We start from the raw sequence: 19259 nt of genomic DNA on the forward strand, positions 1-19259 counted from the left end.
CATTTTTATGTTTGTAGGTGTCACATGATACAAAGTACAACTTGAAGGCAGAGTCTCTTTAGCCAATCAAAGCACTTTATTGCACTTGTATAGTGTGACGTGAGCCAATAGAAGACTCTTATAAAAGTGTCATTTCATCTTTTGAAGTCATGTGTACAAAACAAGTCACACACGTTTGTACCGTACAAAATCAACACTATTTACATACAATACACACGCAGGTACACACACACGCATACACACCTGATGGGACGTCCTTTGTCGCGCTTGAACACACACAGCGGCTAATTTGGCACGGCCGCTAAACTGCTAGCATCACTAAACTAGCTGATATGCATAAAGTCTTTTTTTTTACCCTCTGCCTTTCTTTTGGTGGTGAAATAAAAGACTTAAATACACATATTGAAAATATTCTACATAATCTGCGTCACAGTCCGCGGCATACTGCTAACTACGCTAACAGCGCAAAGCTAGCCAACACCAACACCTCCACCTTTTTGGGATGGACTGACAATATTCAAGTTTTTAGTTGTAATAAATAGTCATCTTTAATCTTCTGCATCCGTTCTAGACTTTGAATAAAACATCTGAGTTAGTGCACATAAGACACAGCAAAAGTGTTTTGTAGCAAAACACGCAAACACACGACTTTACTAAAGATTCTCGTCTTGGTCAAAATGATTTCAAGGTGGTAAGGAGAATTTGACTCCAACATGTTAGTCTAAATGAGGACTAAACGTGCGTCTTTTTCTGTGATGCAGGAGGACATTTGAAACATCACTTTTTTAAAATCATGCCAACTATATCAACTGTTTTCGATGGGGAAAATAAAGCAAAGCTCTTTTTTTCAGCTGGCAAAGGAAGCGAGGGCAACCTAGGTTTTGTTGTTGAGGTCGCAGAGAAAATAAAGTGAAGGCTGCCAAAGCATTGACAGGCGTCACCTTGTTAAAAAAGGTCGCACGTACAACTTTGCGGCTCCTATTGCTACAGTATTAGCTTAGCGCTAACAGTTTCTCCATATATATAGCAGGGCTTCTCAAACTATTTGGTCCCAAGGACCTCTTAAAAGGGGAATCATTTTTCCAATTAAACAAACAACCATGTGTACCCTTAAATGCCATTGAAATTATTTCTTGTTTGTCTAAATAAAGCTCCTCAACTCACTTCAACATCATTCTTTTGCACTATAGTGGCGGATATATAAAGAGAGTTACTTTGAGATAGTTCCTCAACACCACGATGCCACAAGATGGCAACAAAGCACTACTTTTGCCCAAATGAAGTTCCTCAATGCATTTAACATAGTTCCTTGGCTCCATACTGACAAAAGAAGGCGCCAAAGAACTACTTTTATTGCTTCAGCCTCGCCACAAAACAGCCAATCTTTTTTTTCAAGATAAGAGTGCTAAAAAAGGTCATTGTAATTTATTATTAAATGATTTTGCAGGCAGTATACGCCTTATGTACCCCCCAGGGGTCCACGGTCCACAGTTTGAGAACCCCTGATGTAAGCAACACGGCGTACAAAACCAGACGTAAATGTCCGCCACATGATTTTCTCCTTCTGACCCTCAGCGACGAGCCAACGTGGCCGCTTTTGCACGGATGTCACGGCGGCCGCGCACACACGTCCACGTGCTGCGACTACAAGCACACAACTTTGTTTTGACTCCACACGAACGACTCATGACTCGGGTTGGAACGGGGTGCAAATATTTCTGGAAAATTTCCATTGCAATTGTGGAAACATTCAAAATTGGAAGCTTTCCATGGGACTGAAATAAAAAGATATAATGTTCAACCATCAATGTGTGTGTGTGTGTGTTTTTTTTTTTTTTAAAGCAGACACCCATGCAAAATAAAGAGCTCTCCTTTCCCACATGCAAGGGCATTACAGTAGCTAATCGTTTTAGCCTCCACAACCCTCCAGGAAAAAAATTAAAAAGGAAAAATAGCATATTCCACGTTATAAAAAGACGCTGTAAAACAATTCCAGAGAGTTTGGGCGTCGTGATTTTAAGGCCGCAATCCAATTCAATGTGCTGCGTTGGCCACTGGGAGGCAGTATACGACATGCAGACACAAACGAAGAAGAATAGCACTTCTACTTACTGCTGTAATATTGGTCATTTTTTGCAGAGGATAAAGAATATATGACTGTGAGTATTGTTGTATTCAACTGAATTGGCTCTTTTTTTTTTTTAATTTTTCCTCACTAGGAGGTGAATTGAGTTTAATGCCACCACATAATACTCACACCTTAAGGCATGACTCGACCTAAAAAGTGTCAAATCAAAAGATGCTTACTATTATGCAATATTTTCTTAATAAAAAAAATCCTCTAACTTGCTAAAATTTCTGGTTTATTCCCACAGAAAGCTTCCAATTTTGAAAATGAGCGCAATTTTGCAACGGTAATCGATGACAGCCGAAATCAGTTAAAATTCTCACTGAAGCGACACCAAATGTCCCAGTCACGCACGCACACACACACACACACACACACGCGGGATCTGCAGGGCAAGGGAGAGGGCTGCATATTGGGGCTACTAGACACCTCTTGGTCTTTTCACTTCCTCTCCATATAGATTGTTATGTCAATGTACAATATTTATATTTTTACAAGAAGCTCCTCACTGGTTTTCCCTCTGTTCCCACGAAGCTTCCCAGGTCACGAGTACAACGTCGGTAGCGCCCTCGGTCAACCAACGAAGAAGAAAAGACACACAGACACACATGCACGCACGCGCGCACACACCCCCACACACACACGCACACACACATGCACGCTACATGTTGTAAGCCACGTAGATGGGGTCCAGCTGGTCCTGCAGGAAGCCGTCACGCAGGTGCATGCGCTGCTTCTCGCCGCGCGAGTTGATGGGGATGACACCGATGTCGGTCACCACCACCACGCCCACGATTAAGTAGTGCTCTTCCAGGACCGCCTTGGTCACCATGGGAACCAGGTCCAGCGCCTCCTGCTCCGAGCCCTCCAGCTCCACCACCACCACCAGCAGGTTGGTCCACGGGAAAACGGCGCTGAGGAACAAACACCCGTTCTTTAGATAAGCTGAGCTGCAATGTTGCGCAACACGTACGGTAGACATACACGGTGAACCACAGCTTGTACGTTCTTGAGGTTCGCAGCGGCAGAATATTGCAGGAGATCTCCTTTTATGCGTTTTTATGGTATACAGTGAAGCCTGCGTAACAAGCGGCAACGTACCACTCCATGATACTCTTGTGCGCGCGGATAACGGACGTCTCGATGTCGATGGGATGGTAGCGCATGCCTCGCAGCTCCATGGCCTCCTCCAAGGCGCCCACCACAAACAAAGCATCGTGTCTCTCTGCCACAAACACACAGCGGACACATAAATCCCGCCCCTCAAAGGACCCAGGAAAACCTTGAGTGCACGTTTGAGTTTCCCTCCAAACAAGAAGCTCATTTGGATGAATTGAGACGTTAAAAGCTAACCTCCGTTGGCATCGGTGAGCTCGGTGCGGCGGAGGAAGCCCAGGTAGCCCGTCCGGGCCCAAACGGTCTGCGTGTCGCCGAAGCTCAGCCTGGAGTTGAAGTGGTCCGACTGCAGGACCTCCTCGCCGTAGCCGCTGTAGTAGCCGCTGCCGTTGTGAGCGCTGTGCACCCAAATCTGACGCGACAACAACAAGAAGCGAGGTCAGCTCCGCCAACCGATCGCGATGTCCGATCGCGATGTCCGATCGCGACGCGTCTGATAAGCGCACCTCTCCCAAGTGCGAGTCTCCCAGAGGGCCTTTGGTCTCGGGGTTGGCGATGATGATGCGAACTCCCGGCAGGATCTAAAACAACACACGTCAGAGAGAGGGATGTGGTGTTGCCATGGTTACTGTCACAATCATTAAACCAAACCTATTCTGGGGAAAAAGGTGGCAGGGCCTCCTTTTTCAATTCTTGAAATTGAAATGATGAAAGACAAAGATGAACATATTTTGTTTGATGTTCTTTCGTCGCCGCCGCCCAAGAAGAAAAAAAAATGCGTTCTAAATGGCTCGCGAGGCTTTTTCCAAGAATCTTTCCTCCTGTGTTGGAGAAGAGGAAACACGTCGGCAGCCCGGATGTGCAGACGAGCGGGTGGGCGAGGAGCTTGCTGATCACAGACGGACTTGAGTCACTCGACTGTGGGAGGACTCGCGGTCCACACCGCAAATAGTCTTTTGACATTTAACTTTTGCAGGGAAAAATGGATGCCATCGTTTTCTCGGGATATTTCCTTCAAAATGTCCTCAATTGGCTGACAACTTTTTTTTTGGATCAATCCAGTCGACTGACTAGCAAAAAGCGTTTGCGCGTGTGCTCACCTTTCCAGACTCCATCAGAGGCAGACTGTGAGGAGAACCTCTCTCCACCAGACGCACCCTAAAACACACGCACACGCACGTTGATGCCAGCACGCCTCGAGACCCGAGACGAGACACTTGGACATCTGACCTGTCATGGCGCAGCGCCCTCATGTCCACGTAGACCGTGGTGGGGTCCGGTCCTGACGTGCCCTGCAACAGTTACGGTACGACGACCAGTCAACTTTTGTTCCGTCGTTGAAATAAATTGAGAAGGCACAGAAGCACTTATCCTAATGAGGATTAAAAAAAAAACGTGTTTACCTGCAAGCAGATGGCCAAGTTGACCCTGCAGCCGAAGGCCGTGCTGACCGAACGCGGGTGCAGGCCGAGATCTTTGAAGAGTTTGGAGAAGGACAGCGTGAGGGACATCCTGGGCCTTTCCTCGGCCACCACCACGCACGCCCGCACCCGGGACAGGTCCAGACCGCGGGCCTGCACGAAGCAAAAACCGGCACGTGACGTTGGAGGTCCGAGCTGCGGCGAGACGTGACGTGACGAGACGAGAACCCACCTTGAGGGTTTCCGTCTGCAGGCCGAGACCTTTGGTGCAGAGCTCCATGACGCTGTAGGAGCAGAAGGTGTCTCGCACCCGCAGTTGGCTGACGGCCAGAAGCCACAGCGCCGGGTTGGACTCCAGCTCCACTGGCGGGATCAGGATGGACTGGTGGCCCGAGTAGACACTGGAATAGTTGCGTGCAGTAAAAAGGAACATGAATCAGTTCTATTAGCGGAGAGAAGGCGACATGTACTTGTCTCACGCTCATATTTTATAATAATTACAGCGTCATCCTCATTAGGCGACGAGCACATCTATTAGCGAAAGGCTGATTCATGTCTGTCGGCGGGCCAAGTTTAGATTTCACTCGCAGGCAGTTTCAAAGAAAAGCACACCCGCACATTTTTCCACGGAGGTTACGATTCTCAAGTCCAGGATTGTTGGGCAAACCGGACTTGAGCCACGCGACAAAATAAGCGAGCTTCAAAAGAAAGGCCCAACCTGCACAGACACCAGAGCACGAAGCCGAGCCCGCAGTACGGGTCGAGGCAGATGGCCACCTCTCTGGACGGGTACAACTCGCACTGCAGCTTCACCGAGCGGCAGAAGGCTCCCACGGCATTGTGGGACATCTGTGAGGGAGGGGGGGGGGTCATAGACGGAGGCACAAATGATGGCGATGTTGGAAGTCAGCATGAAGGGGGACAATGGAGACCCCTGCAGGGCTGCGTGGTGTTGAGCTGACCTGAACGCCCGCCAGCATGCCGGTGGTGGACACGCTGAAGTCCAAATAGGCCAAACCGTCCGGGTTGCTGGGCTTATACAATGCCGGAGGCTTCTTCTTTGGCAGGTCATCTGCAGCACAAACACAAAGCGAGGACTGTGTGCTGAGCTGTTTCATCACCGACTCATTTGAGCGTGCCGACATGCTCGGATGTTGCGAAAGCCTAATTTGGCAAAGTAAAGCTCAGGTGTCCTCGAGAGCCACCGTCCTGCACGTTTTAGATGTTTCGATCCTTCAACGCGAACGATTCAAATGATCAGCATCGAGCCGGTCATTTGAATCAGGTGCGTTGGAGGAGGGAAACATCGAAAACCTCGAGGACTGGCGTTGAAGTAAAGGGTCGCATACACGTCATCTGTTTTTAAACTAAAAGTACAACTAAAAACATGAAAATAATACTCGAGAATGTACAAATACCTAAAAATAATTTGGGTATTTTTGTGCGTGTGTTACCGGTGTCGAGGACGGGCGGCCAGTTCCTGATGTCGACGGTGGCCGTGGCCTCTTTGGAGCGGAGCAGCTTGCAGATGACGGCCGTGGTCATCACGCAGGCCGAGTGGCTGACCTGCAGCAGAGGACGAGACGGCTCAGAACCAAAAAAAAAAAAGCGGGTGAGGAGATTCAATAAAAATGAACAAATTGAAGATTGAAAAGTCCGACCTCCACGATCATCTTGACGGTGGGCAGCGTGGTGGAGATGTTCTGCGGGTGGGGCGGTCGCACCGTGATGGGGACGCAGCCGGCGTACAGCGAGCCGTAGAAGGCGGCGATGAGGTCGATACCTGCGGGGCGCGCGTGCGGTCAGCGGGACTTCAGTGTTCCAGACCAGCTCAGTGGAGCGAGTCCTACCTGGTGGGTAGACCAGAGCCACGTGGTCTCCTTCCTGCAGGCCGCCTCGCTCCATCAGCAGGGCCGCCACTCGCTCCGCCCGCTTGTGGAGCTGCAGGCAGGTGAGGGAGCTGGAGACTGCCCCCTGGAGGAGGCGGCGAGAAGTGCAGCGTTCAGAAGATGCAGTCAAGAGTTTCTTTTGTGACTTTTAGGGAGTTGAACAAACGCTTCGAGCTGCATCCTGGAGTGGCGTCCTTACCCGGGAACTGAGCAGAGTGTAGAGAACGTGGTCGGGTGTGGTTTGCGCTCGCCACTGCAAAACCTCCGACAGGAACAGGAACTACGCAAAAAGAAGAGAGTTAAGAGCGTGGAACAGAAGTTTTGAATTGAGATGATTCGTCTCACCTGGTCGTTGTCGTCTGTCTGTCCCAGATCTCTCCCGCTGGCCTGAGCGATCCGCTTGCCCGACACCAGATTGCCCACCATCACGGAGGCGGGGCCAATCTCTGCAGCACACGAACGCACAATCAAGGAGGCAGACAAACTCAACTCCGCTACATTTATGAAGCATTTGAAAACAACCGCCGGTGTATATAAAGTGTTGTACATGGAGCAAAAGGAAATAAAAAAACTAAACGAAACTAATCCTAAAACTACTCCAAATAAAATTCAAACGACGCACCTGGCTGCTTCTGTCGTGGTTTGGGCAGGTTGGTGACGCAGGTGTGAGGGCACATGAGCACGTTGCACGGGTGCAGCCCCCCCTCCAGGTACAGCTGCTTGATCTCGGACAGGTGGATGCCGCCCAGCGGCGTCTTGGGCAGCGTGTTGGCCGGAACCAGCGCCAGGCAGAACACGCCCACGCCGTGGATGCTGTCGATGGCCTGGCAAGGCAAACGGATCCGCGTCAATATGGAGCACGCGTGAGAATTTCCAGCTCACGTGAGAAGTCATTGCGATGTGCGGCCTTCAACCTGCAGGACGCGACTCATCCACTGGAAGCTGTCCTCCTCCGTGGAGTCCGGCCGCTGCTCGGCCACCACCACGATCCTCTCGTCCCTCAGGACGGTCACAGAGAACACGGCTATCCTGCAACGGCAGCAGCGCAACCGCGTCAACGCTTACGCCACCTTTCTTTTCTCGCCGTGCTGGCCCACCAGCGACGAGTTCATCTCATTAAACGTCCTTCGTGAGTGCGTCATTCCATTTCTTGCCGCTCACCGTCCCCTGTAGACGAACTTCATGGGCTCCACCGCCAGCGCCGTGGCCACGATGTCGTCGGCGTTGTGCCGACGCCCGCTGACCATGATGAGGCCGTCCATCTTGCCCGTGATGAAGACGAGGCCTCCGGGTCCGATGAAGCCCAGCAGGCCGGTCCGCACGAAGGCGTACTCGCTCACCAGCCCGCCGCCGCCGCTCACCGGGTACACCTGCAGGCGAAGACGTCAGCAAGTGGTCTTTCTGGAGACCTTTTCCGAAACCTCCTCCTTTGTAATCGCATTTCCTTCACTTTAAGATGCATCGCAACAACAATTAGAAGGGAGGAGCTGACCTCGAAGGTGTTCTTGGTCATGCCGGTGAGGCCATAGTAGGAAGTGCCGGTGGCGATGGCGCACACGCACAGCTCGCCGATCTCGTCCGTCTGACAGAGCTGAGGGACGCCTTCGGGCTTCACCACGCACACCAAGCCTGGATGAGCAATGCGCACCCGAGTCACAACACGTGTCGTTCCCAACGCTGACGATTCATTATTATTGCAAGTATGCCAAAATGATGAAAACCAAACGCACCTCCAGGCGCCACCGTGCCGACGTCCTGCACGGTGAGGACGGACAGGCGCTCCTCCGTGTCCACGCGGACCACCCCGTAGCTGAGACCCTGCATGGACAGCACGCCGCGACCTGGTGGCTGACTGCTGTCCTCCACCGGCCTGAAAACACGCACGCACACGCGTGACAAAGTAAGAAAGAGTTTGAAGAAGCAGCTTCTGCGTGTTCATAGCGGACACGGCAAGATGGCCCGCATGTGCGCGTACCTCCTGATGGCGACCGTCAGAGCCTCGGGCGAGCTGGCGCAGGGACAGATGACCTCGGCTCGCAGGCCTTTGGTCTGAAAGACGTTGAGGAAGGCGTCGCACGACGAGATGGACCCTGGGAGCAACAAGAGGAACGTGCCGAGGGAATCGACTCAAACGACCGCGTTCTTGTCCACTTTTCGAGGTTGACTTTTTCTTTTCTTACAAGGGTTGGATCCGTCGGCCACGAGAAGCATTCGGAGGGAACTCAGGTTGATGTCCTTCTGGTCCTTGTGGGCCACCAGAGCCCAGTGCATGTCTCTGGACTTCACACAGGACACTTTGGCTGCAACACACACACGATTCATTAATTTGACCGACAGGTGAAGTTCGACGAAGTGCAACGTACGTTCTCAAGCTCACCTTTGTACTGGCACACTTTCTGGATCCATGAAAGCGGGTTGACCTTCATCAGCGAGTAGGGCACGCTGATCACGTGCATCATGTTCATCACGCTCTGCACACACACGCACATCAGCAATGTGTCGTCACAAGAGGAGAGCCATAATCTTGATTTACTAGCGGACGAATTTACTCATGAAACCAAAAGAACATTAAACGTGGTCGATGCAACTCATCCACTGTCAGCCGTTTTCAATGTGGAAAAAAAAATGCAAGATTTGAGTGAATATTGCGCTCTGTGACAAAAACATAAGCACAGAAACGACTTCAAAGGTCGACTGGAAAAAAAAAGTCAGCAGTAGAACATGGGTTGATTTCAACAACCCAAAAAGAAAAAGTGGAGAAAGTGAGCGTTTGGTGAAAAGAAACATTTTGACTTTCTCGCTAAAATTTCATGACAACAAAAAAGGCTGATGGCTGGATGACGGATAAATCTGGTTTTTTTTTTTCATAGTTCTTACCGTCAGAATGCCGTGCCACAAGCCCACATCCTTCTTGAAGTCCAAAACGTTGACGATGGTCTCGGCTGTGCGAGGAGAGACATGTTCACAAAGTTGCTTTGCAGCCAACAGGGGGCGCTCTGTGCGCATGTCCGCCACTCACAAAATATTTGGGATATTTTGCTTTTGGGTGACATTCCTGGACCTAAATTGCACTGGAACCTTTAGAGGTGAAGTATATGTGTCCTTTTTGAAACTTTTAAACCTTCATGTCCAAATTCCACCCAAAAGCTGATCACTCTTAACATTTTGCGAGTCGTCATATGCGCATGCGTCTCACCCTCAGTGTAGCAGCAGGACTGCGTGAGAGCCTGGCAGTGTGTGAGCAGAGCGATCCTGGTCACCGTCACGCCCAGCACGCTGCCGTCTTTGCACGTTTTGTACTGAAAAAGGCGCCACCACATTTGTGAGCGCACACGCACATCAAACAGTTGACAGTGAACCCAAATGATCGCCGGGGATGTTCCAGACCCATTTCGGAATCCAGCGCCCTACCTCAATGTAAGCCGTGTCGTTGTTTGCATCCTTGATGTGAGGGAACCAGTCTCTGGGCGGCTTGGACAGATGCTTGGACTCTGTGACGAACCACAGAAGTTTGGGCCAGCCTGCGCACGCACAGAAAAGAAGGCGGCATTTTCCAAGACATCAGAAATAAGAAATAAATAATTTTCTGTTCAAAGTAGAAGTTGTGATTTGACACTGCGGTCAAATGCACTTAAGTACAAAATTAAGACCTTTGAACTGGGGAATCTCCCCCGTGGCGCTCTTGGGCAGCCCCTTATGGCACGCGTCGCTGGTGAGCGCCACGGTGACGCCGCAGCTTCCCAGCAGGAATCCAATCTGCTGACTTCCCGCATCCTGTGGAGGACACACAAGAAGAACGGCAACGACGCTTCAGCAGGGCATGCGTTATAAACGAGGAAAAAAAAACTAATCACCCATCGCAATAAACTAGAATGGATCAATGCAATCAAATAATGGCCCATCGCCATTGTACCGAAGGTGCTCGCTGGCACGCGCCGCCGACGCATTTGGAGTGACACGTGCGTTCTCAGAGCCGCAAAAGAACAAGGTGCCACTCCGATCGGAGGCCAGAGTGCATCTCGTTGATTAAATGCTGCGTCATCGCCAGCCATGTGTCCATCTGTGGCACACGTGTGACTTCGCGCAAGTGGGAAGAGGCTGTCGGTAGGCCGTAACCACGGCGACGCAGGCCTGCAGTGGGAGGAGCTTTCTAAGAGGCTTTTCAGCCTGTGGTGCTTTATGACTAAATGTTCCCCTGCTTGGAGCTGAGCCGCTCAACGGCCACGAGAAGTACGCCAAATAGATATTCGATCGGTGTTGTGCCGTGAAAATGTTGTCACGTTGACGCGTGGCGTTGCGCAATAAAGGCTGCCAAACGCAGCTTTGTTATCAGCCGGAAGGCATACCTTGCGGCTGAGGGGCACCTCGATGGGAACCGGGACCACCTCGGCCAGCAGGCAGCCGTAGAAGGCCACCACAAAGGCCACCGGGTCGTTGTTGGGGAACACCAGCGCCACCTGTAGGTGAGAGCACGTCAAAAATGCAATACGAGTGTGTGACGTTCAACAGATGCAGCTCACTGGTGCTTTTTTTGTGTTCAATTCAAAAAGCCGTCTATTTTCCAAACAGGCGTGTTGAAATTTGTACCGTGAGTACGTGTCCAAAGAAATGAGGCGCGCCACTCACCCTGTCTCCGGGCCGCACCATGGGCTCCTGCTTGCTGCCCAACTTGTGGAGGATGTTGTAGGCCAGCTTGATGCTCCGCGACCACAGCTTGCCTGCACGCACATGATGAGGCTTCAAATATTGGCGCGAGGGTGGGGGGGGTTTACGACACATGCCCGCCCACCTACCGTAGGTGAGGACGTAGAGGGGCTTGCCCGCCGTGTCCAGGCTGGTGAGGCAGGGGGCTTTCGGGGAAATGGTACCCCAGCGTTGGAGGGCGGCCTCCAGCGAAGGCGGCCAGTTGGTGACCACTCCGAGGGCGTCGCCTCGCACCGGCATCATCTCCGCCCCCTCGGGACGAGGCTGATTGGGGTCCGGCTGTTGAACTGGACACGAGGAGGCACTATTTGTATTTTTCTAGCATTAAGAAGAACCACAAATGGAGGGACAGAGCTGGGCAGTCCGTCCCGGGGGGCGGAACGGTCCGGCACATTTTTGGGGTGGGGGGGGTGACAAATTTTAAACGGGGTCGGGGAACGACAATTTTAATGAATAAGGCAGGTGGGTCGAGGCTGAAAGGGTACCGAGATCACAGCCGGAGGGTCAGTCGCCCGCTGACCGGCGAAAAAGGGTCAAGTGGACATATTGATTTCATTTGAATTACCCTCAGGAGTTCCTTGAAGCGTGCCATAAAAATCTCAACTCATATCAGCATCATTTTGGCGACACTGCACGGCACCTATTTGGGATTCGTGACTTCTAACCTTCCAGAAGTTCGTCAAAGTCATCGACGAAGAACTCTCGGAGCGGCGGCCGTCGAGGTTGCTTGAGCGTGTTGACAAGTTGCTGGATCTTGGCCGACACGCGACTGCTGACTGGAACGCCTGCCAAGCGAAAACAAAAAAGGTGATGAGAGGCACCATGTCACACGGCGGGCCTCTCGTCAACCTGCCACCGCGCGGCTTTGACGACTTTCTACGCAGGCTGCGGACGATTTGGTTGCGGTACAAGCACAAATCAGAGCTACTCGTGCGCTTTCAGATCACATTGAAAGGGTGATGCCGTTTGCTGAAAAAAATTGAACGACAAAAAAAACGCTATTTGTTTATCTTACCGTCTCCGGTCTCCATGCGCTCAGCGTTGCCGTACTTCTGAGTGTTGCGGGCGATGGTGCCCATGTTGGACATGGGATGGCGCTCCGTGTGGGAGTGCGGCGAGTCCGACGAGTAGCCCGTCACGTCCGGCGGGCCCGAGTGGTTTTCTGGAGGCGGCAGGAGAGGGAAGCCGCGTTTAGTCGTCAGGTGGACGTGGAGGTGATTTTATGCCGCAAGCGCAGGCGTACCGTCAGACTCCAGCGGCGGCGGCCACAGCATGTCGGAACCAAACTCGCAGGACCGCCGCAAAGATCCTCCGTTCTCAGCGACGCTCAGCGCTCCTTTCCTTTTCAGGGACAGGTGGCCGATACCTGCCAGTGCCAACGCAAATGCGTCAATCACGTGCTTTTAAAAATCACATTTCACTTGTTTTTTTGTTTTTTTTAAACAAATAGAGAGAAAATATTTTCGCCACTTGTGCTGTAATTATTTGTATGTTTCCAATTCAGGTTTCAAGATTCTGCTAAAATGTGTAAAGTTCGGAAAGCGTGCGATTGTGTTACCGTGGTGCGAGGGCGCCAGGTGGCTCTGCTGCAGGTGCGTGTGCCCCAAATGGGCCAGGTGCGAGATGTGCGCGTGCGCCAGCGAGTCGGCCAGCCGCCCGGCGTTGCCGCTGCCGCCGCTTTGCGTGGACGAGGACGAGGAGGAGGTGGAGCCCAGGTGGGCGGGGCCAAGCTGGGACGGCCGGCCCATCCAGTGCTCCATGCCCGACATGTCGTCGCAGGGGCCCGCCTCCTCCTCCGAGCCCGACGAGGAGTCTGAGCACAAGGGCGACAGGCCTAGTGAGGGTCAGTCACGTGTCGTTGCGTGTGTGCGGCGGCGCCGTGCGGCGTGCGCTCACCTGGCGGCGTGTACGCGTCCATGGAGGTCTGCACCACCAGGGAGCGCCGTTTGGACGGCATGGGTACCGCCACCTTCCTCTCCACGTGGCGCGCCAGCATGGCCTGGACAGCTTCTGAGTGGACGTCTGAGACAGAAAAAAGCGTCAGTATGTCACGTGATGTTAATTGTGAAAATGTTCATCTGTGAAATTGGAACCACTACCTCGAGAAATGTTTAATTCTCGATTTTAAGGCTTTTTTTTTTTTTTTTTTGTTTAAACAGACGTCTGGATTTTGGGCTGTTTGACTGCCGCTTCCCCATTGTGGTTACGTGGTGATGATCAAAGTGACATGCGGTAAGGAATCAAGGATTCTGACAAATGGGCCAAGATCTGCCCTGTCAGCAGTCAAGGGGTTCCAAGAGCAGAAAAAATGAATTTCCAACTTTTTGGAGTGTAGTCACTTTGCAAGGTTCTTTACCTGAGCGGTAGCGTTCGTCTCTGGTGCCCGATGTTCGCCGGCGGTGGAAGCGGGCGGCAGAGGGCGGCCCCAAAGGGACCCGGTGAGACATTGGACCTTCCATCCCTGCAGAGAGCAGCATGCAAACACACACACACACACACACACACACATGTTCAAAGACACATTCATATTTGCACACACACGTTCAGTCACGCGCACAAACAAAACAATTTTACGACAGCAGAACATAAAACGGAAAACGTGAAGATGATTTAATCAGAAAAAAAATCATTTTTTTCTGGATTGATCAAATGAAATAAGTGGTCAATAAAATCTCAACTTAAAAACATGAGCACCCCAAACGAAAAAAGTGATCAATCAAATGAAAGGTGATTGGCTGTTTGCATCAACAACAGAACCTGCCGTGCACGTGAGCGCGCACGTGCAGGAGAGCAGGCCCAAGCTGAGCTCCACGGAGCGTTAGCCTACGTCAGCTAACGGCGGCGGCGAAATAAAGCGCCGTCGGATTTTGTCGTGATTGCGAATCGATGGGGCGACTTGCCTTTATTTTTATTTTTTATTTTTTTCTACTTTAGCTATGTGAGGGGGTTCCAAGGTGGCTAAATTACCTCCAGCGTGTGGAACAAACGCTCGGATCAGCTTGGACCTCTTCTTCTCATAACCCTTCTGAGTGATGTCGCCTGCAAACACACACACAAAGCGCCTCGGCCAATCAGTGACAGGCACCGGATTCAAAGGTGAAAAAATGAAAATGCGATGATGACAATGGATGGACGAGCCAAAACGGCGCTTCTCAAATGTGTCGGACTTGGCAGGCTAAGAACCAAACCGGTGACGATCGGAGGGACGTGGGGCCCTGCCGCAAGTTGCCGTGGCAACGTGGTCCCGTCACTCAGCGAGCCCGCGGGTGCAACTAGTAGCACTAATACAGATAATTCCTCCGCTTGTACTCCATTAAACGCACCGCTTGACTGATTATTGATCCGTAGACTCCACAACAACCCAAAACCTCGGAGGTGCTGCTAATAACTACGCAGGAGCAAGAGGAGGAGGATGCGGAAGAGATGGAGGGATGGGGGGGGGGTTAAAGGTCGTACTGGGAGGATGAAAAGGACAAGGAGGAGGAAGTTCATAAGGATGAGAAAAAGGAGGGGGAGAACAGGAAGTGGAGGAAATAAGAGGAGGAGGAGGAGCAGAAGAGGAAGAGCATGAAGAAGGAGGAGGAGAAGAGGAAGGAAGCAAAGGAACAAGGAGGATGAAAGTAGGTTGAGAAAGGGGATGGTGAAAAGGAGAAAAGGAGGAGGACTGCAGCGGACCAATCAGACGCCACCGAGCATCCGTCATCACGTGTGATTGCACATCGTGTCAATCAAAGGAAAGCCGAGATCGGATTTGGCGAAGCAGCCGATGAAAACGCGTCGACGTCTGCGCACGTCTCACGCGTGCGCCTCCGATCAGCTTCAACAACAGCCTTCGTTTTTGCAAACACACACACACACACACACACACACCGCAAGCGGGTCCACAGGGAGAAGCCATCTTCCACCGACAGCGCAGTGGAACAGGGAGGGAGTTGCCTAGCAACGCTTCTCCAGGAGAAGGCCGCAGCCCAGACGGCCATCTTGGATGTGGAGCGTCAGATGTGAGAAGTGGGCTAATCAGACCCGTTAGGCGTGTGGGTGTGTGTGTGTGCGTGCGTGCGTGTGTGTGCGTGAACCGGGGCCCGCCGCTCCCTCATTGCGGTCTGGCAGGCAGCTGAGAGGCCATCAACGACACGGGAGTTTTTCTTCTTGATAAGACAAATCATCCATCTAATTTGTCACAGTTTTTCCTTGTTAGGGATGCAAGTCAGCCGGAATGTCGCCCAGCTGACTTTGGCTGAGTACACCGTGGACTGGTCGCCACACAACAACAGGACATGTAGCCAAACAACGCACGGGTCGCTCGTCAATGTGAGGCCACAATTAGGAAAACAAAGTGAAAAAAGAAGCCAGGACGGATGCGGCATCCTCATCCGCCATCTTGTTTCTCTTTGTTTCCGACTAACGACTGTTGACATCCAGAATTATTTCATCTCCTTTTTCTCATCACACACACACACGTGGAGGCTCCATGGTAACAAAATACACACACGCACACAAGCATGCGTCATGCAGTGGGACCTTGGGCTGTCACACTCACATGGAGGGACCCGTGTGGTCTGCAGAGCGGCCGCGAGCTGATTGGCCCACACACGCACACACAAAGCTAGACAAGCATCAGCAAAAAGACAAAGTAGGCCTCGCCGGTGACTCAATGGGTCAAGACGTCAAGATGTGTAAAAATAGCAGCACGGTACTTGAGGAGATGAAAATAAAACATGGCCCGTAGCATGTAGCGCGTTAGCACGTAGCATAATCCCGCCTCCCTGTCAGATGCTGCCTCCAATTGTGACATGATGTCGTTGTCTAAAATCCAAATGATTACATTTTGTGTGCTCAAAACAGGTCACCAGTGATGGGACATTGTGACTTCCTAAGAACAATTAAAACAGAAGAAGAATGTTATTTATTGAAACTTGACATACTTCACAGTTTGGCTGTGCCAATTATTTTATATTTTGTTAAAAAAAAGAAAAAATGCTGATGGCAGTCCAAAAAAAAAATCGAGTTTTGATTTACCCAATAAGGTCATTTTAGCGCGGTCATCTTAACACTGTGATACTGCGAAATTTTTGCTCATGGTTATCATACGTCACAATCTAATGTCTACTGGCGACCAATCCTGGGTGTGCTTTCGATCTCATTTCAACATCCGTGACCCAAATGTGGATAAACACGATGGAAAATCAATGATAATGTTTCCAGCACAGACATTCAGTAAGTGGCGCAAACTTGCAGAAAAGTGACTTCATCTCATTTTCAGTCAGCGGAAATTTGCAGACCAAAACGGTGGAAGAATCATCGCTAGGTGGAAACTTTAAAAAAAAAAAAAAAAGTCCTACACAAAACTGGCCGCTTTTGTTTGCATTCACTCACGTTCATCGATCTATGTCGAGCGCATGACCAACATTGAACTTTTCATCGATTATTCACCAACACCGTGACAAAGATGGTGACTTCTGCAGCAGAAAAAAGCTCCACAGTCTCTCCAACACACGCACACACACACACACACACACACGCACAGCTGCAACAACTCGGATGTGAAGTGCAGCTCCACACTCGAGTTACTCAAACTGATTTCAGGTGAGCAAATCAAACACAGCACGGAGGTGTGCTCATTAAAGCAACCGCTGTGCTGCTGGAAATTATCCCATCTCACTTAATTGGCCCAGAAATTATTTTTCATTTCAGACAAATAATGTTCAACCATCTTTGCCAACGACATAAATTGACACAAAGAACCTCCGCAATGCTCGGAAGATACAATTACGCAAGCACCTGTTGCCCTTCGTGCAACACACCAAGTCCTAATGTGGCTCACGTCGATCAGCTTTGTCTTCAAGTCAACAGGTCCAGATTCCACAGCAGATGCAAATATTGCAAATTAAATACATGACGTCACCACAGAAAGGCTCATATTGCCACAAGATGAAGAAATAAAGCTCCTTAACTCATTTTGAAGTAGTTTTGTGACACCAGGATGCAATAAGATGGCGGCAAAGGACTACTTTTGACTAAATAAAGCTCCTTAAAGCCACAAGGTAAAGACTGCACATATTTTTGGTGACATTTTTGGGTTGGTAGCGTGATGTGAGATTTTTCTACATGTGCCTCAGCCTTGGGTACTTACTTGAGGATGCGTTGGACATCTCCAGCCAAGAGCTCACAAAGTTATCTCACGGGCTAGAAAAGGAGACGTACCCGACTGCACTTAGCAAGCCAGCGATTATGATGTTTTCAAATGTTGCTTTCCTAAACAGGACGAGTCTCTCTAAGACCAAGAGGTGAGATTCGTCGCAGCAAGCGACGAGTGTTCTGCAATCAGCCATGTTGGGAATGAAAATGAGACTCCTTGGTCTGACCACTCCCACAGCGGCGCAGCCCTCCAACCCGCAGGTCTTTCGGTCTGCATTTGACCGCAAAATGAGAACATCGGATCTAACAGTCTAAAAAATAGAGTTCCAAGTCTGCCCAGCCGCACAGACCACCGGAGTGAACATGATGGCCATGCTGCTCACTCAGGGGGTTCAAAGAACTACAGGTGAGTAAATGTGGGACACCCAAACGACCGGCCTTCAAATACAAGTCAATTATTTTGTAACAACCAAAGTTGTGCTCCACTTAGTGCATTGTCGAGGTATTGGACTCAACGGATTCTCACAATCACTTAAGTCCACTGACCAGGGTGCAAAGAAATGTGATTGTGACGTCCATAGCTGGAACTAAATACAAACTGGTTGTAGACTGGGTAATTTTTACCGCAACACGCACACACAGTCAGATGTGCACACTGCAAGTGTGTGGCAGATCATCTCCAGTGTGATTCTAGGCCGTGTAAGCCCGTATGAATAAAAGATGCCGCTTCCATTATATAAGGCACAAATGTTCTAATGTGAGATGCTTGCTATGTGTTCGAGCAGCTGTGACTGAGCTCCACATGCATGCAGGCCCACTGTGTGCGTGTGGCAGGAAAAGGGGGAGCAAGGGGAAGAAGGGGGGGGTGAGGTTGAAAAATCTTCCCGAGCATCCTCCTCGGAGGAGGAGGCCTCGCCAGCATCAAATGTCGGACGTCAGAAGGCCCACATATCGGCGCCAATCTGCTGCATCGCAATGCCATCGACGGGCGCGCTCCCGCTCAAACGCGCACACGCACGTGCACAGGTAGCCTCGCATGGCGTTGTCAACATCTCAAGGTCAAAACGGGAGGGGGGTTGCGGGTGAGGGATATGTTGTCCTCACACCCGGGGACCAAACAAAGAACCAAAGCGGACCGAGGCTCGCTCTCGGCCTCCCCCGGCTCAGGCTCGCCGTCGGCCGGCTGCACGAAGCTGCCCGGGCCGGTGCCTGGCTGACAAACATCTGGATGGGAGGAGCGGGCGGGCGGTGGAGGAGGGGCAGGAGGAAGAGGAGTAGGGAGGAGGAGGAGGAGGAGGAAGGGGGGTGCTAACAATTAAATTCCGTTAGTGTCGGTGCGGATGGCGATGAGATAAGAGAACACCGGGGCTTTGGATGAGGGTGGGGTTGGTTGGGGGTGGTCTTACCCTCTGACAGCTCCAGCTCCAGCTCCGCCAGGCGGGCTCGGATCTCCAACGGGATCGGCGACGCCTCTCGGTCCGCCATTCCGCCTCGTAACGCGGCGAAAACACCTTCAGCCTCCTCCTCTTCGTCGCTTCTTCCTCGGCGAAAGGCGCGCGCGACGACTGCGAGGAGAACAAAGAAAGGGGGCTCCAAAGTCTCGCCTCTTAGCGGGGGTCCGCCATGGCGTCCGCCGACCTCGAATGGCTCAAGTCCGTCGCGGCGGAGTGGCTGAGCTGAGCTGGGCTGGGCTGGTCGTGCTCCTCGCGGTGGGGATGGGGAGGATGAGGATGAGGACGAGGAGGCTCGCCGAGCGTTGCTGCCGCTTTGCTTGGCTTGCCAATAGGGTCACGTGACGACGACGAGGCACTGGAGGAGGAGATGCGGCGCGGCTCTTCATCGGCAGGCGGCGCTGCAGGCAAC

General features: G+C 51.4%; 1 protein-coding gene across 2 annotated transcripts; it reads right to left on the minus strand.

Moving 5' to 3' along the window:
• Positions 1 to 53: 53 nt before the first annotated feature.
• LOC148318638 (disco-interacting protein 2 homolog C-like) lies at positions 54 to 19081 on the minus strand. 2 transcript variants are annotated; one of them, XM_088282485.1, is made up of 38 exons: positions 18803 to 19081; positions 14226 to 14297; positions 13615 to 13719; positions 13155 to 13280; positions 12817 to 13092; positions 12502 to 12624; positions 12274 to 12420; positions 11924 to 12043; positions 11348 to 11545; positions 11181 to 11272; positions 10901 to 11011; positions 10205 to 10328; positions 9966 to 10075; positions 9751 to 9853; positions 9432 to 9496; positions 8932 to 9025; positions 8735 to 8854; positions 8530 to 8644; positions 8285 to 8424; positions 8047 to 8183; positions 7716 to 7924; positions 7469 to 7583; positions 7177 to 7378; positions 6900 to 7000; positions 6754 to 6834; positions 6516 to 6639; positions 6327 to 6448; positions 6120 to 6231; positions 5628 to 5737; positions 5384 to 5514; positions 4898 to 5066; positions 4648 to 4818; positions 4475 to 4536; positions 4345 to 4402; positions 3751 to 3825; positions 3482 to 3656; positions 3230 to 3353; positions 54 to 3042 (listed from the first exon to the last, which is right to left on the minus strand). In XM_088282485.1, the coding sequence occupies exons 1-38, from the start codon at positions 18879 to 18881 to the stop codon at positions 2790 to 2792; spliced, it is 4851 nt and encodes a 1616-aa protein (XP_088138611.1). In that variant the 5' UTR covers positions 18882 to 19081; the 3' UTR covers positions 54 to 2789. The 2 variants fall into 2 exon arrangements, with proteins under 2 accessions (XP_088138611.1, XP_088138612.1); XM_088282486.1 differs by having other exon boundaries at positions 12817 to 13071; positions 18803 to 18919.
• Positions 19082 to 19259: the final 178 nt, after the last annotated feature.

This window comes from Idiotropiscis lumnitzeri, chromosome 19 (genome assembly GCF_059441095.1).
Source record: "Idiotropiscis lumnitzeri isolate Australia: NSW breed Sydney's pygmy pipehorse chromosome 19, RoL_Ilum_1.0, whole genome shotgun sequence".
Classification (NCBI taxonomy): domain Eukaryota; kingdom Metazoa; phylum Chordata; class Actinopteri; order Syngnathiformes; family Syngnathidae; genus Idiotropiscis; species Idiotropiscis lumnitzeri.

Excerpts from the sequence above, each read along its gene's own strand:
- LOC148318638 (XM_088282485.1), bottom strand. The coding sequence starts at position 18,881 with ATGGCGGACCGAGAGGCGTCGCCGATCCCGTTGGAGATCCGAGCCCGC. Across the intron at positions 6,449-6,515 it reads GGCTCTGGTCTACCCACCAG|GTATCGACCTCATCGCCGCC; the intron begins GTAGGACTCGCT and ends CGCGCCCCGCAG. Across the intron at positions 3,043-3,229 it reads CACAAGAGTATCATGGAGTG|CGCCGTTTTCCCGTGGACCA; the intron begins GTACGTTGCCGC and ends TTTGTTCCTCAG.